Here is a 21785-nt window from a genome sequence, read left to right on the forward strand (position 1 = left end):
TTCTTTTCAGACATGTATTGCTCTTGTCTGATTTCGAATTCGAAGTATGTTCAAATACAACTTGAAATCTCTCATTTTCGTACAAAGTAACCATCCATACAATTTCATTTATTTAAACTCACTCAAAATTGTCTATAATGTTGGTGTTATACAATAAATAGAAGAGCCATATCTGTAATCGATGAAGCGTGACGTTGTAAACATTCAGCAGGCCAGCAGCCGTTCGCTCACCTGGGAATAGCTGAAAGCTGTCAATAATATTGGTGTTGTTTATCATATTGCATATTTTTCAAGATTGCATTGGTATATTTTGATAGCTAATCGTTTAATTGACCATTATGACAAAGACATACACTACGAAAGCATTTGGCAATAGGAAAAGATAAAACTATGGTAGAAAAGTATACCAGCCCAGTCAACAAAATGGGAAGCGATCGACCGGCCTATTATGCGCATTCGATGTCAAAATGATGCTTCAAAAGAAACAATTTTCGCACTTCTGTCGCAGACTCATTAACCCGTTGTTGCCGTCCATTAACCCTCTCGCTATTGCAGCTTACAACCGCTATTAGCCCGATCGCTACCTGAATCATCGTTGCTTTCTGGCATACATACTGACCCGTATGTTGTAGGACATCACAATTTGACAATATGTTTTCATTATAGTTTTAGTTATAAATAAATCCACCACGAGCATACATACAAAATACCGGTCAAATACTGACAGACAGCCATATAAAATGCATGAAACGACATATTGATTTCAGTCGAGATGCAGAGAGCTCTTCTTTCCGGGACAAGTTTGATACAACTATTCCTGTTCTGCAGACAAGATCTGGTTTATCAAACAAGTCTGTGCCTTGGCGGGAAGAATAGGATCAAGCAACGCGGAACTACCATCAGCAGCCTACTCACTGTTTGGCACGCTACTTCATTCAGAGGCCAATTGTGAATGATTTTTCTCAAGTTTAGGCTTGGCGTACCTAGTCTCTGATATCTGGGTAATTCCACTGGCCTCATATTCGTGCGATCCACTGTCAGTCAGATATCTCTAGCAGTGATAATCGGCTGATCACGGCAATTGTCGCTGCAGGTTGAACCAATGCTTAGAGGACGATATTTTATGAACCTCTGCCTTCGCCAACGCTGCATTCTTTTCAATTCACCATCAGACTTATACTGATATTTGGGCATATCGCAATCACATCATGGCTTCAGTCTCCATCGTAAAATAAAGGCTTAATATAGCAACAAAATAACTCGTAGATTAACTGAAATGAATATCACAAATTTTAATCAGAAATTATTACAAGATACAGTATTTGGCTGAACAGTTGAAATGCCAACCGTTGTAACAAACATCCGTGATTGTAAATTCAGTCACAGATATTGCAGACAGAGAAAATAGATGGGTTGACCATACTTTATTGAATGCACTAACAAATGATTTCAAAGCCATAACCACAACACGCCAAGATTCGGTGACGGGTACCAACACTCTTCCGCGGTTTAGCATTAAAATATCAGTGGACCGGTAGTAGCCCACGCAATACGTTTAGAGCACTAATATCAGTTTTTGTACATCAAAGGTGCCGCCTCGCTGTAGTGTCAAAACAGTTGCGTTTACTTCTCTCCTGCACTTTCTTCGCCTGGTTCGGCATTGAATGCACGACTTAGGGTGGAGTGAAAATGACTTTTTTTTTTCAAATCAAAAAAGGGCTTCCTCAATCCTGACAAATGACCTAAAACTTCAATAAAAAGTGACTTCAGGGTATTACCCCCATTTTCCAGCCAACAACTCCCCAATTTCTGCGCGTGGGGGGTAAAATGGCCCATCTCGGCAACCGCTGGTCGTAGAGTCATGATATATAGCTCAAAATCTGCGGAAGCATCATGTTTCTATCTGTCTTAAGAGGAAAGTTTTCTCTATTGTGAACACAAAATGAGTTAGAGCCAAAAAACAATATATACGCACATTTTTGTTGAAATTCAGCATTTATTCTGACGAATTGTGATCTGTCATCAGTTTTTTTGAATCTAAAAGTAACACACTGACAATACCGAATATTGGGCCCATAATACAAATATATTCACAACACAGTCCTTTTAAAATCGGTTCAAGACATCATAATGAAACACTCACATTTAACGACTTATTGAAAATGCATTTTTGTGTCAAATTTTTTCATCAGTTTACGAGACTTAATTTTTTGGCAATTGAGAGGCCATCTCGTCTTTCAAATCCCGAAACTTGTGCTGATGCTTATGTTACGAGCTTTACATGTCGTTCCACTGTTTGATTGTAGCATGGATGAAACAAAATCAGAGGCTTCTCGCGGCATTCTTCCAACTCTGCATCAGTTAAGTGCTCAATCGCTGGAGGAAGTTGTTGATAAGGTTCAATATCAACCAACTCGTGGTATGCCTTTGCTTCGAAGTTCAACTTTGTGACACAGAATAAACGAATAGGACCCCAGTTCAATTGGTTGGAACTGCTATGACTTTCAATGTCCACAAGTGAATTTTATTCAGCGGCATGTTTTCGAAACGCAAGCACCTTGGTCACACCCTTATTTCGTATGTCTTCATTATTATCTACCAGCATTGCAATCATAATATTTTCGGGGTGTGCGAAATAACCGTTTCTTATCACCACATTCAAAGCAATTTTCCGAACGTTTCGGTCAGAAAAATTCAAAACCTGTTGAATCAAGTTGAAGAAGTTTCTGGATCCATGTGTTATATGTTTGTTTCGCTTGATCTCAAACCAAGTCGGAAAATATACTTCAAGGCAAAAACGAACCAGAATCTCCAGGTTCAAAGGCGATTCATCAACTGTCACATAATACCGTAAAACTCTGCACTGCATCCTAAAGTTAGCCATCTTGAATGCACAACTGGTCCAACCTCCAAATAAGCCAGATCATCATCAGCATTTCCCTGAATAATTGCCCAGCACATTTATGAACATATAACTGGTCCTTACTTAAGTCATTCACAATTTCCGATGGGAGCTTTGGAAAGGCCATATAAGTGGTGGCAAGAGCTTTTTGAATTGAGTAACTGGCCAACAAGATACACTTCCACATAGTTTTCTTCCAATTGGGTGTGACCAAGATGCTGGCGATACGAAAACATGCCGCTGAACAAAATTCACTTATGGACATTGAGAGTCATAGCAGTCCCAACCAATTGAACTGGGGTCCTATTCGTATATTCTGTGTCACAAAGTTGAACTTGGAAGCAAAGGCATACCACGAGTTGGTTGATATTGAACCTTATCAACAACTTCCTCCAGCGATTGAGCACTTAACTGATGCAGAGTTGGAAGAATGCCGCGAGAAGCCTCTGATTTTGTGTCATCCATGATACAATCATACAGTGGAAGGACATGTAAAGCTCGTAACAGAAGCATCAGCACAAGTTTCGGGATTTGAAAGACGAGATGGCCTCTCAATTGCCAAAAAATTAAGTCTCGTAAACTGATGACAAAATTTGACACAAAAATGCATTTTCAATAAGTCGTTAAATGTGAGTGTTTCATTATGATGTCTTGAACCGATTTTAAAAGGACTGTGTTGTGAATATATTTGTATTATGGGCCCAATATTCGGTATTGTCAGTGTGTTACTTTTAGATTCAAAAAACTGATGACAGATCACAATTCGTCAGAATAAATGCTGAATTTCAACAAAAATGTGCGTATATATTGTTCACAATAGAGAAAACTTTCTTAAGACAGATAGAAACATAATGCTTCCGCAGATTTTGAGCTATATATCATGACTCTACGACCAGCGGTTGCCGAGATGGGCCATTTTACCCCCCAACGCGCAGAAATTGGGGGGTTGCCGGCTGGAAAATGGGGGTAATACCCTGAAGTCACATTTCATTGAAGTTTTAGGTCATTTGTCAGGATTGAGGAAGCCCTTTTTTTATTTGAAAAAAAAAGTCATTTTCACTCCACCCTAAATTGTACGTACACACTTTTGTTGACTGGGAGTGGTTCCTGAACAGCTGAACTGAACAATCAAAGAAATCTTTTGAAAAAGATTGGAGCTTTCACCGCATTCAAGATCCGATAATGGTGGTTCGGATTCGGCGGAATCATTTTTCCTCGCAATTTCTGCATTTTTGATGCAGTCTTCCCAAAAATTGTGAATTGTCTGACTGTGGCTCATCTGGCAAAGGATATTCGAACTGCATACGGGCTACAGCATATGGGTTTCGGAGTGTCATGATGAAATTGATGCTAAAAATTGTATGTTTGAATGGTCTCGGGGGAAATTTGGATGTACACTAGGGTTGTCCAAAATTTGGAAAATCTTAAAAATACCCCGTGATTGTGTCTCATTCCATAGATTATTGATAAATAACAACAATGAGCCTGAAAGAAGCTCGCGGGAAAGCCGTTAAGATTTCGGGCAAAGCGTTTGAAAGTAGCTGCCCAAGAATGGGCGTGCCACCGACCATAGAACGGCGAGAAGACTAGTAATCAAATAACCACGGCTCTTGATTGGCTAATTGGCTATGCTTCAATGATCACCACAGCCACAGCTTGCCGATTATGTGTTCAAGGAGTCTGCAACCGGTGGGGATTCTGAAAGCGCGTTGTTGGTAGGTTGGCAGATGATGATTTCAGATTAATTCAGGACATTTTGAGGTACGAAATACATGATGAACAAACAACAGCTGTTTCACAAAAACTTTTACAGCATGACTGCTATATTGTGAAGGAAACGGCTCTAACCTACATGCCGTGTTTTCATCGAGGGACAGCAAAGACGCTTATGCAAGTGGTGAACGAATTCCCCGTTTCAGAAGGGATCCAACCTCAGTGAATACAAATATAAAGCTTGACCATGACACTATACGTCGTGTGATCTTATTAGACCCATAGTTGAAGTTTTGAATGCTCCAGGGATCGACTGAATCAGCCGGTTATGCTTGGCGGTTATACTTACAGCAAATTGAATTAACATGAAAGTGTTGTCAAAGTCCTTAATGATGCTGCAGAAAAGAGGTATAAAGTAAGCACAGACTATGCTGGATATGATATCCAAACTATGCTGGATACTATGCAGCATAGTCTGTGCTTTTCTTTACATCTTTTCTCTGCGGGATCAATAAGGACTTTGACATACCACATCCAGCATAGCCTGTGCGAGTGTGCGTTATCATCAGGGACTTTAGCAACACTTACAAGTGAATTCAATTTACTGTAAACATCTGATGAGTGCCAAGCATAACCCGCTGATTCAACCGATCCCTATAGCAGCGGTTCTCAACTTCCCTCGTATAACGGATCGCATTTTCACACTAAAACACGCCGCGGGCCGCAGAACTTTATCACCATGTATTTGTGAACCACTATTAAATTTAGGCTTCTGTAGCCTATTTACCAGTCTTATACGGGAATTTAGTACATTTTTATGCATTGTAAAGCATTAATGGAGAGCGTTCGTAAGTTTGCAGTTGCTGTTTTTTTGTGAGGATATCTATCTTCAAGTGGCGCAAGTAGGCTAAATCCCTTCATGGAGCGTACATTTTATTCGTTGCCATGTTGGTATGTGAACCCTTCAAACCCTTCCACCAGAGAACCGAACTCGCTGTTTCAATGCGTGAGAGAGCAAGTATAAAATTACGGTGATATTTTCGTTGCAGAGGTCATTATCACTTTGAGCTCTCAGTGCCATAAGAAGTCAGACGTTCGGGGACATTTCTGAGCAAACCAATCAACTCTTCTCCTTTCCTTCCATGACTGGAGCCTTACACCAATAGTTACAGAAGTCAGCTTTGTCAAATTCATGTTTTTCACTGGCCCCCTTCCCACGTTTGCCCGTCAGCATTTCCTCTGGAAATATGTCCACTCTGATAAAACGCACCTGGATAATTAGCTATGCAATGTGTGTGCAGTGTGCACTGTGTACAGTCGATGGATTCGTCCAATGCTAGGCTAAAGTAGTCTATGCGTGGCAACGTGTTTCAGAACATGCGATAAGAGGTCGACTGAGATAGCTGTTACTCCTTCTGGTGACTGTTAGAGTGTTGAATCAGACAACTGTAGCCTCGAAATTTGTCAGGTGTTGTTGAACTTGCTGCTAAGTTCCGGAAACAGCGAATATTCGCACAGTACGTTAAATTTTTATTGAAGTCACACCTTCTCTAGCAGACTCTTCGGTTTATCGATATTCCAAGCAATTTTGAACAATGCGTCTGTCACGTCGTCGGCAATTTTAAAAATGCCTCGAAATATGGATTGCTGGGCTTGAAACCAAGCTAGCAACTTTTCTCTAAGATCAGGCGATATGTATAACTGCAGGTGAAACTATCGTGTTATCATTTGAAGCTTCTAGGCTTTGTTACAACAACTGTTCTTCGACAAATGTGACACATCGGTCTTCCATAACGATGCTGTACCAGTAGTAATTGCGTTCATATTGAAAGATGTCGCGGGCCGCAAAAGAATCGTCTGCGGGCCGCGGGTTGAGAACCCCTGCCCTATAGCATTCAGAACGTCACCTATATATTACAGCTTGAGCCTACTAAGATCACACAAAGTATGGTATCGTGTCATTGTTAAGCTTTATATTTGCAATCACTAATGATGGATCCCTTCTGAAACAGGGAATTCGTTCACAACTTGCATAAGGTCCTTTGCTTTCCCTCGATGAAAACACGGCATGTAGGCTACAGCCGTTTCCTTCCAATAAAGCAGTCATGCATTAAACGTTTCTGTGAAGCAGCTGTTGTTTGTTCCTTTGTTCATAATGTATTTCATACCTCAACATGTCCTGAATTAATCTTAAATCACCATCTGCCAACCTACCAACAATGCTCTTTCAGAATCTCCGCCGGTAACAGACTCCTTGAACACCTAATCAACAAGCTGCTGCTGTCGTGATCATTGAAGCATAGCCGATTTGCCAATCAAGAGCCGTAGTTATTTGATTACTAGTCTTGTCGCCGTTCTATGGTCAGTGGCACGCCTATTCTTGGGCAGCTACTTTCAAACGCTTAGCCCGAAATCTTAACGGCTTTCCCGTGAGCTTTTTTCAGGCTCATGGTTGTTTTTTATCAATAATCTATAGAATGAGACACAATCACGGGGTATTTTTAGGATTTTGCAATTTTTGGACAACCCTAATGTACACTCTAAATTCACAGCGCTGAGTGACACACAACATTGTGCATGGGTATATACAATATTTGGCTGACACATATTATTGGCTGAGATCTGACATCTGGAATCCGCCATGTTTGGTGCACGTCCACACATCATCAGGGAATGTTATAAGATGTGGGTTCATGCTCATATGATGTGTCTATGAGCTCACATGCATATCAGTAGTCATTCCGAACGAATTTTATGCGGTGTCAAACATTCATACCAGATATCAATTGGGAGGGAGTTCGAAAAGCCTCGCAAAATGTGATTTGATCGGTATGGTTAATAACCCTAAGCTATAGATTTTTCATCAGGCGTCATTGTTTAATAACTAATATTATTACTGATATAACTAACCAAGGTTGTAATCGACGGTGGTGCCGGGTTTGAAGCAAATAGGTAGTTGATCAGATATTATGGTCGTGCTGTACCAATACTTGACTGACGACTCGCTTTCCTGAGGTTTGCTATGATCTGACTTTACATCAGACTCGAGTCAACTTTTTCGTGTGACTTGACTTGACTCGAGTCACTTTGCAAAAATTACTTGACTTGACTTGACTCGACGCTTCAGAAATGTGGATTGACTCGTGACTCGGAGCAAAATTTACGAGTCAATTTCAAGTCATCAAGCAAACGGTGTCGATTAAATCTCTATATCTTGTTTATGTTCGGATTATTCGCGATACGCCGGCTTGACTTCTGAGAGAAATTTATCATACACTGATTGTACCTTTCACTGATCCCCCTTGTTACATCACAAATAAATTGATCGAAAACGAAATGATGGCAGCTTACGTTTATGTGCTAGCAGAAAAATAATCTAATAGCAACGTATCTGTTTCTTAGGCGGCTCAGTGCTTACATCGCGCAGTGCCCACCTTAACCAATCATCTCCTTGTATGATTTGAATCGAACGAATAAAGTTTATGCGCTCATATTCTCACGGATGGGTAGTGTATTATGCCATATCAACTTGTTTCAACTTCTCGACGCTTCGTATTCGATCCTCTATTTTGGTTCGCGTATTTTATTAGCTGCTCTACGTCTGTGAGAGCGATACAACGCCTTTTTGCATATATATTTGACTTGATACTTAGTATTTTATTCAAGATATATGACCAATACATCTGTCTTTCACACATCCAGTAAAATGTAATGACTTACTCATAATTCGAAATTTCAAGTTGACTTGAATTGTGACTTGACTCGTGACTTGACTTGACTTGACTCGACTTGACTCGAGTCACCTCTAAAAATCGAGTGACTTGACTTGACTCGAGTCACCTTCGAAAATCAATTGACTTGACTTGACTCGAGTCAGAATGTGCAATGACTCGAAATGACTCGTGACTCGAAGGTATAGTGACTTGATCCCAACACTGCTTTACATACCTACGATACTCACGTTACTCCTGGATGTTAGTGTTGCTTTCTTAAATGTGCTTATAGTTAATCGCTTGTTTCTCACCATAATTATTAAACCCCCTCAGAAAGCTCCCCAGAACAAGGTTTGATGTTCGAAACGGTGAAAAATTACGCAGAATTCAGTACAAGTAAACTTCTGATGTTCTGGCAGAATTTATGACTGTATTTCCCACTCGGAAAATATCTGGAAATAACCACTTTTTTCGGCATTCGTATTTTCGTCCGAAGTCCTCATGTATGATTGTCGGTACTAGAAAATTGTCATGCCTTATGCCTTGAAATTAGGTATTATATAAATCAGAAGATAGCTGGCTTTCCATAGAAACCAAAAGCAGCCCGCTACGACATATATCTTTGGAGAAATTGAGAGATGTGACCCCCCCCCCCCCATTAAAAGGGTTAAAGGTGCTAGAATTCGGTGGCGTTGCTGAAATTTTGAAGAGCTTTCCAATGCTGCAAGATATTAGACTGATGAGTTCTTTCATTCCTTACAGATGACTTCGAGTTGCCGTCATAGCTTCGAAAATCAGTAAAATGAAACTGTTTGCTTGCATCGCCAAATTAAAAATTATATTGCCTATGTATTTTCCTATTGCATTAATATACACTGTTTTCCTATAAAACGACATGTGTACACTGTACAGCAGGGGTCGCAAACTCAAAACGGGTCGCGGGCCACCTTTCAACTTTCGTAGCGGTCGCGGGCCGCATGAATTCAATATCGATATAAAGTAGGCAACCACGTTTTAAAACTATATGTCAGTACAACGCTGTGCTACCCAACACAGTCGATGGGCATAGTGATCACAAAAGAAGTAACATTTCATTAAAGGAATAAAAATACAACAGAATATCACCGTCATCAATTTCATTTTATTTTGAGCTCTGAGCTGTGCACGATACCTTGAAACGCTTTTTGGGGCTAGCGATATACGCTACTAGATGAAAGACCATCTCCACGTAAAGCTTGATCCTGTGAAGAAGCCCTAAGCCAGTGGTTCTGAAACCTTTTTAGACATGTCCCGCTTTATGATACTGAAAATTGTCGTCCCACCTTATTGTCACATCACAAAATGCATCCATAGAGCTAGCAATCCGAACGGATAGTTTAATGGCATGGATGGTTATGAATGTTGAAGACAGAATTCCATAATATGAACCCGGGACTATACACAGAGCAATTACTATAACTATGAACTCGAGGTAAATCGCGCGGAGTGCGAAAATTTTTTCAGTTGACTGCAGCTCCGCGCCCCCTTCATATGCTTTCACGCCCCCACAAGGCGACACGCCCCACAGTTTCAGAACCACTGCCCTAAGCCGTTTTCTAAGCGTCTCGGTCTTGGCAGTATTTCGGCCATGGCAGGTCAATCTCTGCATTTGCAAAATGTTTTCTTAGCTTTCTTCCGAAATCTCAAATCAAGTCGCGGGCCGCAAAATATGACCTCGTGGGCCGCATGCGGCCCACGGGCCGCGTGGTGGTGAGCCCCTGATGTACAGTGTACACTGTACCAGGCTTGGACAACTAGAAAATTTTAAGCTCCTCCAAATTGAATTAGATAAGAATTAAAGCGCAGTTTTTTTCCAAATTAGATAACTATTAGAATTACTCAACTTGCAAAAACTTGAAAATTGACAGAAAATTATGACAAGGGAATCCAGCAAAATTCAAGTTTAGTTCATGGGAAGGAGCATGAGATTGGTTAGCGTCTGTGCACCATAACTGAAAAGTTGGACGTGATGTTGCACGAGGCGGATATTTTTGTTAGCTCACTACGAAATTCCATAGTCAATTAGGCATTTTCAGATGAACAATGAATATGATGAGAATTAAAAGTGTATAGAAACATTGCACTGATTAGGTTGGAATTAGATTAATGAGATCTCGTACTACTTGAGTGAAATTAGACAACTAGAATTATTTATTTGTCAAAGTCTTCATGGTATAGTGATACCATATGCTAAAAATAATTAAATTATTGTGATGAATAAATAAAGATAATCTAATTATGTTCGTATCAAGATACGTTAGTGAATAAGTATGTATAATAAAAAGAATATGGATGAATTTACTTACTCTTAGCTAACCTGTTCAACTGATGTGCATATTCATGACTTAACAGCTCTGAGTAAAGCGTTGTTATTCTCAATAGATCAGACATGGGTTTCAACTGCTTGTTGATAGAAGTGTTGAAGAAATGCATGAGAAGTACATGGAAATGCTTCTCACTCTTGATAAAATTTTTGGAGAGCAGACTGATCAAGAGGTTGGTATTATGTTTGATAATTAACAGTGCTACAGTTATACGCACCGACTTTTATTTTTGCATGAGGTGGCGGCAGGCGCCTAGCCAGGGGGTGTCTAGATCCCTCTTTTTGAAACGCAAAACCCCGTCCTTTTGAAATGAGCATTCTGACTCTAATATTCGACAAGTCGTATTATCAGTGTTACGCTGGGTCGCGATCAATTAGCGAGATTCGTCTGTGCAGTGTGCACGCATATCGCATCGCCCGATGCTACGCGTCTCGATTTCCAGCTGAAATATTTTAAACGCGGCTTGCGGCCCTCATCGATGCGAATAATGCAGTTTAATTTGTAGAAGGCGGAAGTATATTTGTTCGTCACATCGCGATAAGAGATGGTGTTTCTCAGAGCGCGCGATGAAATCGACGTTTCTAACGATGAGGTCGAATTTGTACATCTAATAAGGATCGTTACTTTGATGAAATCAGCACGCTCTGCGAAATACATAGTAGTGATCAATTTTATCGGACTGGACAATCAACCGGCAAAGTTATGCTGGTAAATGCTGCAAACCCGCAATAGTTACAATTACAGGGTGCGCTTGTCATACCTAAATACCCAGATTCGTACACGCGATGTCGTACACGCCCTATGTCCTAAAGAAATAGAATACACTCTGCCCGATTTTGACATAAATCTCCTGACTGAACATCTTCCGTTGAACGTCGCATCTAAACCACCTTGGCGTGTACGACATATTTCCTTCATAACATCGGGTGACAACGATATAAAGTTCGATCTCTGCGTGACTGCTGGAGCGTGGTGTTCTTGTGGAAATTTCAATAAATTGAAGCTCCATTGTGGTGACGTTCTGAAGAAAATGGCTGCGGCCTAAAATTTTTCTCGTTTGCCCTTCAATTTGAGACGACATCATTTTTAGAGTGCAGTGCCCCTTTAGACTATTCGTCGATTCAACTACATTTATATCTTTAGTATGAGAAGCAGGATCGCAACCAAGTCGCAAGGCTCTGAGTCACAACTCAATCTCACTTTTATAGGATTGACTCGTGTCAAGTTGAGTCATTTTCAATTCACCACCGAGTCAAGTCCGAGTTCAAGTCAACAAGTAGAGGCTCGAGTCCGAGTCATGGTGTTATGACTCGAGTACGAGTCCAAGTCATTGTGTTGACTGCTCAGTTTCCAGTTGAAGTCCTGTTAAATCGACTTTTTACCACTGTTTAATGATATCGAATGGTTCGCATTTATATTACTCTAATTTTCCTTACTTTTAGTGGTTTCTGGTCGCATTTTCAAGTGCCATTACCAATAGAAGAAATGCCAATACTGTGGTTATTTTAGTATTCTTCGAAATTACGATGAAATGTCTTTGTTGGCCGTCTGAGTCTCGAGTCATATGACTTGGTTCGAGTCATGCGCGATGACTCAAGTCCAACTCGAGTTGAGTCAGTTTTGTGTTTTGAGAAAATGCCTCGAGTCAAGTCGAGTCATCAGAAAGTCGTGACTCAAGTCATTACAACCCTGATGAGAAGTCTCATAAAAGCATTTCTGCTCTGGATTCGCACGTGAATATTTAGCAATATAATTTAAAGCTAACATATTGTTTTAATTCCAAGCACATACAGTCGATTTAACGACTTCAAAGTTGACTCCTCCTCATCTTTTCATTGCACGTCATGAGAATGGAGATGAAGAATCGTGGATATCGGCTAATAGCATCACCGACAAGCGCAGATCCGAAAACGAAAGAAGACCGTTTGAGAGGATATTTGATCTCGTAGCATGCTATTACGCATGGGATCTTAGTTATCCTGATGTCTTTCAAATAATGTCATTCATTCAACGTGTCCTTGTTGGTGATAAAAATACGCGATTGCAGTCGAATAAGTTATTTTTGGAAAAGATATCAAAATGTCCAGAAATCGATTGGACAAATGTAGGTTAATTAATATCCCTTGCTCCAAGTACTTGTACTGTGAGTACTGCTTTCTAGGGCTGGGCAAAATCGAGTACCCGAGTGACTCGATTCTGGATCACGTAAAACGCATGTATCAATCATTATGACGTAATATGTCAAAGCTCAAGTGTGGTGTGCTGCGATAGTTCTCAAACTCGCACTACTAGTGACACCTCACTTCAATGCCTTGCATCAACATCCAGAGAAACGCATAATATTCGGGGAATAGTAGGGCGCAATGCGGGACTCCCAGGTGGCACAAACACTCGCGGTAATCGAGATACTGATAGCTTTGTTACCGACGTACCAAATCTATGTTACCGACATACCAAAACTAACATTCCACCTCTTATCGTAATGCTCCTGGTTCGTTTAGTTATTGCTAAAAGACCCGTAGTATTAGCTGTAGTGTCTCACACACCTTCCGCGAAATAGCATTAACTGGAGTGGGCCTAAAAATCCTTCCGCATAATACTGATATTTATCACCGTCCGTGAATCTTTCGGATTTTGATCAAGATGCTACTCGAGTTGTCGAAAACCGAAAACTCAAAACGATATATGGCAAAAACTCAAAACGATAAATTCACACATATAGTTTTTATTTGCAAACGGATCTTGTCTTTCGAAACGAACGAATCAAACAGAAATTTCGCAAATCACGCTTTCAGCACGATCGGAAAGGGCGTGATTGGAATACCCTTGATTGAGGTCGCTCCATCGCAAAGTCGTCTGGACGGAAACGCAATGATCATGCACCGCGATTGGGTAACCCTCGCGCCACGACGTGTACGGCGCCGGGCTGCCGTCAGAAAGTAGAGTCGTCGTGGTCTGAAAATTCGAAATCGCTATCGAGCAACTGTACAGCTGAACAACCTCAGAACATACCTCGTCGCTGTAACGCATTCCGGTCCAACTGGACACGGCTGGATTAGGGTTCTCATTCTGCCGAACTATCAACGTCCTCACGTAGCCTTGCAAGATCTCCAAATGCTTTTCCGAGTAGATGTTAGCCAGCCGGCCTCCGTTGGATTTGCAGATGTGACCGGCTACGCCACACGTTATCCCACCGTCGTAGTGGAAGTCAATCCAGAAGCACTTTCCTTGATATTTGACGAGACAAAATCCTTCCCTTCCCTCGAGAGCTTTCAGCCTTTTCTCCGCGACGAGGTATTCTAACAAAACATTTCATCTCGAGTGACACTCGGTATAAGGAATCGGATGATCGAGCGACATTCTTTTCATAGTTGTAAAATTATGCTCCTATTTTCAGGAGCTATAGGGATACTAGGCAATAATTAGAGTGTAGATACACCAAATTGGAGAATACTAATGAGGACAATTTCTTGTCACATACAAACCTCGATAGTTCTATCACACCAACCGAAACATGTAGCATGAAAGGCTACGCATGTCTCCAGTGTTAACATGGTGCATCGGAACGTCGGTCGTATCACACTACCGGAACCATGTAGCTACGAACGTAGGTGGCAACGAGATTTGTGGAACCGCCAACCGAAAGTATATATTCTCAATAGTGCGCGAAGTCGTGATAGAAACAAAATCACGCTTTTATACCTATTTTCGCCACGTATGAACTTGTTTTATCACATCACAATCAACCGTTCCGCTTTCTACGATTGCTTTCGAGGCTTTGCTTCCGCTATCTCAACAACTTTCAATCAATAATACCTTTGCTCAAAGCAGCAATATCCATAGCGGTTAGGTCCCCAACGATAAACGAATAATCTACAGAAAAAGAAAACATTAACTTGGGAATTATGGGGAAATCAATCTTCGCTTACTTCGCCACAGGCGCGAAACCAGTTCCTCTTGTACACCGGACCACTCGCGCCACAGCACATGTTCCAATTCCTGTGACGCTTCGTCCGGTGCTAAAATTGAACCGAGCGGTTAGTCCTGATTAAACTTGAAGCGGAGCAATAGAATTAAAGAGAGAATCAACTTACGGATATTATTATCATCGGCTATCCTCTGCAGTCGGTCGCTGATAACTGAAAAATCGAGGATAAGCGCTAAATTGTCGGGTATCGACGCCGTGACGAACACCCAAGTTTTCACGTTGACAGGGCAATACCTTGGCTGGCTATTTCATGGACTTCGGATTCCGCATCGCCCAGTTGCTTGAACAGTAACGAGTCTTCTGGATCACTACCGTGTCCTTCGACTGAAGATATACAATATAAAAACCAGTTCACCACGTCCTCTAGTGTTAGGAAGTTTGTACGATACCTGCGACGATCTGCGGATCCACGAGTGCGTCTGCGATTTCTTCTGGTGGCGTCTCAGGTTCAGTACCTAGGCATCGAAAAGTTATCATTCTTTCGCCAGTCTGTCAAAATCGTTGGCTACCCAGTACCTTCTGCTCCTTGACCAATGTCATCTGGATCTGCTACCGCCGATGCCAGCAGAAACAACAGGAACAAAACACATGCCATCTTCAAGCTAGAGAGATGATTTAACATACAACTATTTATTGTGAAACAGATACATTAAAACCAAGCCAACAAGAAATATCGATCACCGGGTTCACCGCCGCACGCACCATCAGCAGTGGAAGACTACTACAACAGCACTCGCATGCACAGACTTTATCCGATCTCCTGAATCGGGATCCGCAAACTGTAATGACTACGCGATGTTATAATCAACGGGGTGATTACGAGGACGACTTTACCGTCAGTGACGCAAGGTGATCCTTAGCATCTGCGTCAACTGATCCTTATATGCGTGATGTGGTTTTATCTGCCGCTGTGATGCCATTGTCAACTTGGCTAGTAATCAAAAACTAGGTGTATACGTTTACCATCAATCAACCATCAAAGTTCCATATACATACGTACATCGCAATCTGTATGACTGGCTAAGGACATGTATTTTGCTTCGTATTCAAATTTTACGAATGCGAATTTGTTACGGAATCTCGCATCCTTCACATATAGAATCGCCGTGTTCTACTATTCATCTGATCCATTCCACTTTTAACTTCTGGCGATACGCAGATAGTTATCCGTATTCAGTGTATCGATGCGTCAGTATGCCACAGTCATGTCTATGGTCACGTGCGTATATTTGACTTGGAATGAGTGCAATAGTTCGTCGTTGAAATAATATGCTGGTATATGTACAACATACAAATTAACTGAGTGCAATAAGAGTCCCAACTAAACTACCTCTGGAACTAAGCTACTTCATCGTATATTTGTGTAGACCGGGGGTTCCCAAACTTTTTGTGGTCGTGACCCCAAATTTTGATTTGAGAATCTTCCGCGAGCCCACATCTAAATTTGTGCAATACGTTTTAGGAGTTCTTACGCACAATTGATCTAAAAAATTGTGTTCAGTGGAAGATTAAGTCAGCTACCCGTGAAACTCAGCTACTTATATGTCTGTATTTGCTTGATTACCTCTTATTGTCATATTAACACTGCTGGCCTACCTCGCCGAGGCATTGATTCAATGATTTGCTAATATATTTTAATTTTCTTGTAGCGAACATTCTTTACAGTCATATTGTGCAGGGACGATGTACCTGTTTGGTGCGGGTGTGAATGGACTAGCTTACGTCCAAGATCGTATCGATCAGTCCTATCTAGTACCAAATACTGTACATAGGTATTTTTCTGTATCATCATTGGTACCGTCTGTTTGTTCTATATTTCGGTTGGTTATAAACAAAGATACTATCTAAATATATATAGGAATATCGATATTTTTTTCTTTTACTGGAGAAGCAATGCTGATTACTTTGACCACCTCTGGCCCATGTCATTGGAATAAGTGGTCTCACAGTTGGCCTACTTACAATGCCTGGTGTTTCCACAAATTTTGATGCATAATTTTGTCAAATAATGCGCTGTAACAAAAACTTTGTAATCATTCTAAACTCATTGCTTATATCTCAAATTTGGCGGATACACCATTAGGTGGAATGGGGCATTCGTACGTATGAGAATCGATTTGTAACTAACTAAAATGTAGACGGTACCATGAACGTTTATTCTGTCGGAACAGGACCCGAATGGTGTTCAGGTATAGATTGTATTCCTGAAATGAATTGTAGTCCAGACGAAACAGGGTCAATGTACTCATCGTTGATTGAAGTAGCAGTGAGAGTGACGTCGTAGATTCCTAAATATGTATGGGTAGAAGTCGCGATTTCTAAGAAGTTTTGTGATGGTAGCATAGATTTACCCACATTCGGAAGACCCCCTTATTCTCTCGAACAGTCTTAATGCCTTGGTGGCAATCGCAAATGGCCATACAAAAATCGATATAATTCGGGGAATTGTGGGAAGATTTGTTGTATTATCTCCCAATGCACGATTCGCATTACACGACTTCAGACTTCACACGGAAATAAGGCTGATCAGGTTGCGGGAACCCGAAATATACGAGGCAGGGTTGTAATGACTCGAGTCATGACTCGACTCGAGTCAGACTCGAGTCACGATTTTTTTGTGACTCGACTTGACTCGAGTCATTTTCTTGAAATGGGAAAATGACTCGACTCGAGTCAATATTTGGATTGACTCGACTTGTACTCGAGTCATTACGCATGACTCGACCCAAGTCATTGACTCGGCTTATTTTATATGACTTGAAGATGAAGAAATTTGCGAATCGTAATGGCTAGATCAACGCATCTGACGAATTCTGCCGACATCGCTATTTGTCGCCACTGCTTTCGTGGCACTCGTCTGATATCAGATATGTCACCGTAAAAACAACAGACAATGGTACATAGAGTAGCAATGCATTGTAAAAAATCATCACGTGGTGAAGAGGTAATAGATCCTCCGCAATCAAAGTACTCAAGACTTTTCAATTATACAAACAATCGCAGCAAAGTTCAATTAGAGCCAATGAAATTACTCAGATGGTCAAGTACTTGGAAGAGACTGATAAGCTTATGTGTAGATTTGACGGCGATGATAATTTGCATTTTTGGGCGACTAGAAAGAATGAGTATCGAATGCCCTTCAATGTGGTTCAAAAATGCTTGTCAATTCCTGTATCTAGTGCACCAGTGGATATATGAGGATCTCGTTTCCACCTTAGTATTTTTGAAGTGTAACTCAATGATTTGATCTGCTGTCTGTGAAAACACACAATACCCTCCCTCCATTTGACGTTTTGTTAGGTATGTGCATTGTGCACGTGAGTAATAATGAATGGCTAATGTAGTGTGATGTTTGTACAATAGGGCTGTTCAAAAATAATTTCATTTTTATGTTACTGGGTGGCTACTTGATAAAATTGTCATGTTGCATAAAAAGAACACTGAATCTGGCTTAATTTTAAAAAGTTGAATCAATGATATGAGAGGAGAAAATTTTAGATTTGAAAATAAATGGAGTGTTTTTAGTGAGACATTCTTTCATATAATATAATTACATACTAGTAGTAAGAGGACTATTTTTTCATATCCAAAATATTCCACTCTAACAAATTCGCTTTTTCTAGTTGTAATTGAGCCAATTTTGCTATGAATCATATTTTTACACAATATAACAATATCATGAGATAGCCGGTAAAATTCGAACATCTCAACCACCTGATAATGTGAAAGAAAAACTGTACCTCTACATAAACATGCATCTGTTGATTCTCTATCAGCTGGTATCTAGACGTGAATTCGATGGTTCTACATCAGATAGTATATAGACGTGAATTGGTTGATTATCTGTAAGCTATAAGATAATTCAGGATTGAAAACATGAGTTGAGCATGACTTCAATGCAGTGACTTGGACTCGGACTCGAGTCATAACATTATGACTCGGACTTGACCCTTTCAACGGTGACTTGGACTCGGACTCGACTCGGTGATAAATTGAAAATGACTCGACTTGACTCGATTCAATACCAAAAAAGTAAGATCGACTCGTGACTCGGAACCATGTGACTTGGTTACAACCCTGATACGAGGCAATACCAAGTATATCTCATTAGTATGGTAAGTTTTTTTAACTTTTGAAACCTAACTTTTTACAGCTTCCTAAATAGGCAAGAGTTAAGTATGATGTTTAATGCTGTTTGTAGGAATTTTATATTGCAATATTTTGCACATTTTTTAAATTTTAAGTAGACGTGCTACTTTTACCGAGTATTACGCTGAATGTGAAGGAGTGCTTCAAAAACAAGCTACAAAACTATATATAGTAAGGTGCTATTGATCTCCTTTGTAAAACAGACGGCTAAGTGATAGATCAGCTACATCTCAATGTCATCTATGGATTGCAAACCATCGTCGCGTGATGTTTCTCACCATAATCCAACCCAGGGGTGTCAAACATACGCCAGGCCATTTCAACGGGCCCGCGTAACAATTCTGAGTAGATTGGAGACTATATTTATATTATCCAGCACATTTCTAACAAATTCTGGATTTTATAGTAAGTAATACTCTCAATAAATAATCCCTCAAGAGAACAAATTTCGAGTATGTACCACAATATAAACACGTGACACCGATTTTCTGGTCTCACTATAGTCAGTTACGGGTAAGTTGGTGACATTAGATTAGAACCCAATTCTGAGAAGGAAAAAAGTGCAGTTTCATGGAATAATGGACCGAAAAGTAGTTATCCACAGAAGGAAAATCGCCATGCGAAACCGTCCTATGCAGGTTACATATATAATATAGACTAATATTTACACGAAATATAATGCAAATATATTTAAAAAGGCACTCTGCGTTCAGATAAACCCTGCTGGTGGTTTAATAATAATGCATCAAATTCCAAATTTATCTCCTAAATATAAAATCACTGGTATACCTCACAAATTATACGGAGGCGGGATAGAAATATGCCAACTCAACTCGTCGTTACAGTCACTGCTTGAGTTTTATAATTGTAGTCAAACCGGCCAACCACCGTATTTTTGCTAAATCCATTGCATGCGAATGAAGTTGTCGCTGGAAGAGAACCCCTGTGGTTCGTACTATGTAATATACTATTCTGTTTATGACTTGGTAATATATAACGTATTCAAGGTGATGTAACGTATTCAAGTGGAAGAAAATAAATTGCTGTGCTTTGAGGTAACATTTTGGAATCATTTGAACGGTCCGGCCCGCGAGCAATCTTCGAGGTTTGAATCCGGTCCACGAGGCATTTGACATCCCTGGTAAGCCTGCTCTGTGTGACATTACGCGAAGGATACGATGGAACAAGCAGCCTTTGCATGCACAAGGTTTCATGTAGCAGCTCAATGCTAAGTAAGTTTGCAACGAGTATGCTAGTAGGCAAAACCTGCATGAGCACTCCTGAAGTAGTGTACGTTGCTGACGAATAAAATAGCCTCTGTGGACCATGCTTACTCGAAACTGCGGGACATGCTCTACTCAAACTCGGGAAACCCGCTATCAAACCAAAGAGCATGGTATCAACATTTATTGCGACAACACATGCTTCTCAAAAGCCAGGGTGCGAATGCGCTGCTTGACCCAACGGTCGGTGCATCATACACAGAACCCCTCTCGCGACGTGACCTGCCGGTGGGTTGAATATGAACTGATGAATATCCGTCCATTGAGCTGTCGTCTTCATCGCAGTGCAGCAGCAATTGGTCGGATCGGGATAGCCTTCTCCCCATTTCACGTAAGTCGCTTCCGTTCCATCATCATTCAGAAGTCGACCAGTCTGCAAAGTATAAGATATTTTAAGAATTGTTGCTGGATCGATAATATACGGCAACTCACCGCTCTGTCGTATGTCCAGTCCAACCAGCTATCGATGTAATTCTGATGGTCGTCATTAGACAAAGGCAAGATGAGAGTGCGAACATGTTCTTCGATCATGTTGTAGAGCTTCTCGCTGTTGACGACGGCAGGTTCCCCACCGCGGGCGTGGCAAGTGCTGTGAATCTCCGCGCAAGTCACTTGATCGCGAAGCTCGACCCAGTAGCAGATGTCCCCGTATCTGATGTGGCAAATATCTGCGATACAAAGTGAACAAGGTCACTGTTGAATTCAACCTCACCTCAAAAAAGGGAAACACGCGATTGTAAGTTCACAACATCATACCGACAATCCGAGTGTCAAACATGACACAATGCTCGCGAGTATGACACATGCTCGTGTGTATTAGGTCGATGCTTACCCTCTGCCTTCTCCAGTAGGCCGATTCGCATCTTCATTTCAGACAGACCTATAACGAGTGTACAAGGAATAATTATATCCCTGTAATTATTTGCCATGCCTAATCGAAGACTCACTTGCGTTCAGCGCATCCCTCTCGAGTCGTATGTCCTCAACGTCCGCGATCATGCTTTCGAAAACTGTATAAAGAAAAGACATGAACGAAACGGCGCCAGCGCAACATAACGGAAACAAACCCACATTCTCTAGACTCAGGCGACTCTAAAAACTTGACTAGTACTTTCTTGAATATCACAGAGAGTCGTTGCTGAAATCGCTCGAATTGGGCAGATAGCGCTGAAAATGAGGCAAGTTTTAGTAACGGCGAGCGTTGAAAGTAACAGATTCACTTCTCACTTCTATTTCCTGCCTCGAGTTCACCCAAATGCGAGACCAATTTCTCCCTATTCACTTCTGAGAAAATACAGTGATAAAGGGCAGAAGTAATGCTTCATTGACACTGACTACTGCATCATATCTTAGCATACGTACTCAAAAACGCGGACAACGTATCGTACTCTTCCGTAAGCTTGTCGGTCTTCTGTAACAACGTTGCGTGATCATCGCCTGTAATTTTGAGATCGTGTTGAGATAGCAATAAAGAGCTGCTAGCGTATAGGTCTTGCCGATAACATGATCACTGGCCGGAGAAGTTTCATCGGGATCCTGTGCTCGAACGGAAGCCGACAGCAAGAAACATATGCATAGAACGAAAATCATGTCGACGAAATTACCATTAAACACCTAATAACTCTGTTGTACATACGGAACCTGTGTTGACAATCCTTAAAGTTACTGAAGACT

The 21785-nt window shown here is 40.9% G+C and overlaps 3 protein-coding genes across 3 annotated transcripts in view; all 3 read right to left on the reverse strand.

Annotated features, from left to right (window-relative positions):
• Positions 1–21785, reverse strand: part of LOC145446436 (uncharacterized) — a 49510-nt gene that overhangs the window by 8197 nt on the left and 19528 nt on the right. The gene's annotated exons all lie outside the window — the stretch shown is intronic.
• Positions 13401–15383, reverse strand: LOC145446311 (uncharacterized). Its single transcript, XM_080324573.1, has 8 exons — positions 15196–15383; positions 15069–15134; positions 14914–15003; positions 14786–14830; positions 14621–14710; positions 14508–14564; positions 13704–13990; positions 13401–13646 (listed from the first exon to the last, which is right to left on the reverse strand). The coding sequence occupies exons 1-8, from the start codon at positions 15299–15301 to the stop codon at positions 13455–13457; spliced, it is 933 nt and encodes a 310-aa protein (XP_080180699.1). The 5' UTR covers positions 15302–15383; the 3' UTR covers positions 13401–13454.
• Positions 20221–21749, reverse strand: LOC145446499 (uncharacterized). The gene is made up of 7 exons (XM_080324817.1): positions 21474–21749; positions 21339–21395; positions 21183–21278; positions 21059–21121; positions 20944–20991; positions 20544–20779; positions 20221–20484 (listed from the first exon to the last, which is right to left on the reverse strand). The coding sequence occupies exons 4-7, from the start codon at positions 21108–21110 to the stop codon at positions 20257–20259; spliced, it is 564 nt and encodes a 187-aa protein (XP_080180943.1). The 5' UTR covers positions 21111–21121; positions 21183–21278; positions 21339–21395; positions 21474–21749; the 3' UTR covers positions 20221–20256.

The sequence above is a fragment of the Botryllus schlosseri genome, chromosome 1 (assembly GCF_051294905.1).
Source record: "Botryllus schlosseri isolate E-star chromosome 1, Bs_hap1, whole genome shotgun sequence".
NCBI lineage: Eukaryota > Metazoa > Chordata > Ascidiacea > Stolidobranchia > Styelidae > Botryllus > Botryllus schlosseri.

Bases quoted from the DNA above. Each gene is read 5' to 3' on its own strand.
- LOC145446311 (XM_080324573.1), bottom strand. From the start codon at position 15,301: ATGTTAAATCATCTCTCTAGCTTGAAGATGGCATGTGTTTTGTTCCTG. The intron at 15,004-15,068 runs GTATCGTACAAA...GTATATCTTCAG, and splicing joins GGATCCGCAGATCGTCGCAG to TCGAAGGACACGGTAGTGAT. The intron at 13,991-14,507 runs GTATTATTGATT...ATGTTTTGTTAG, and splicing joins TATTGCTGCTTTGAGCAAAG to AATACCTCGTCGCGGAGAAA.
- LOC145446499 (XM_080324817.1), bottom strand. From the start codon at position 21,110: ATGATCGCGGACGTTGAGGACATACGACTCGAGAGGGATGCGCTGAAC. The intron at 20,780-20,943 runs GTAAGCATCGAC...TTTGTATCGCAG, and splicing joins CCTACTGGAGAAGGCAGAGG to ATATTTGCCACATCAGATAC. The intron at 20,485-20,543 runs GTGAGTTGCCGT...TATACTTTGCAG, and splicing joins ACTGGACATACGACAGAGCG to ACTGGTCGACTTCTGAATGA.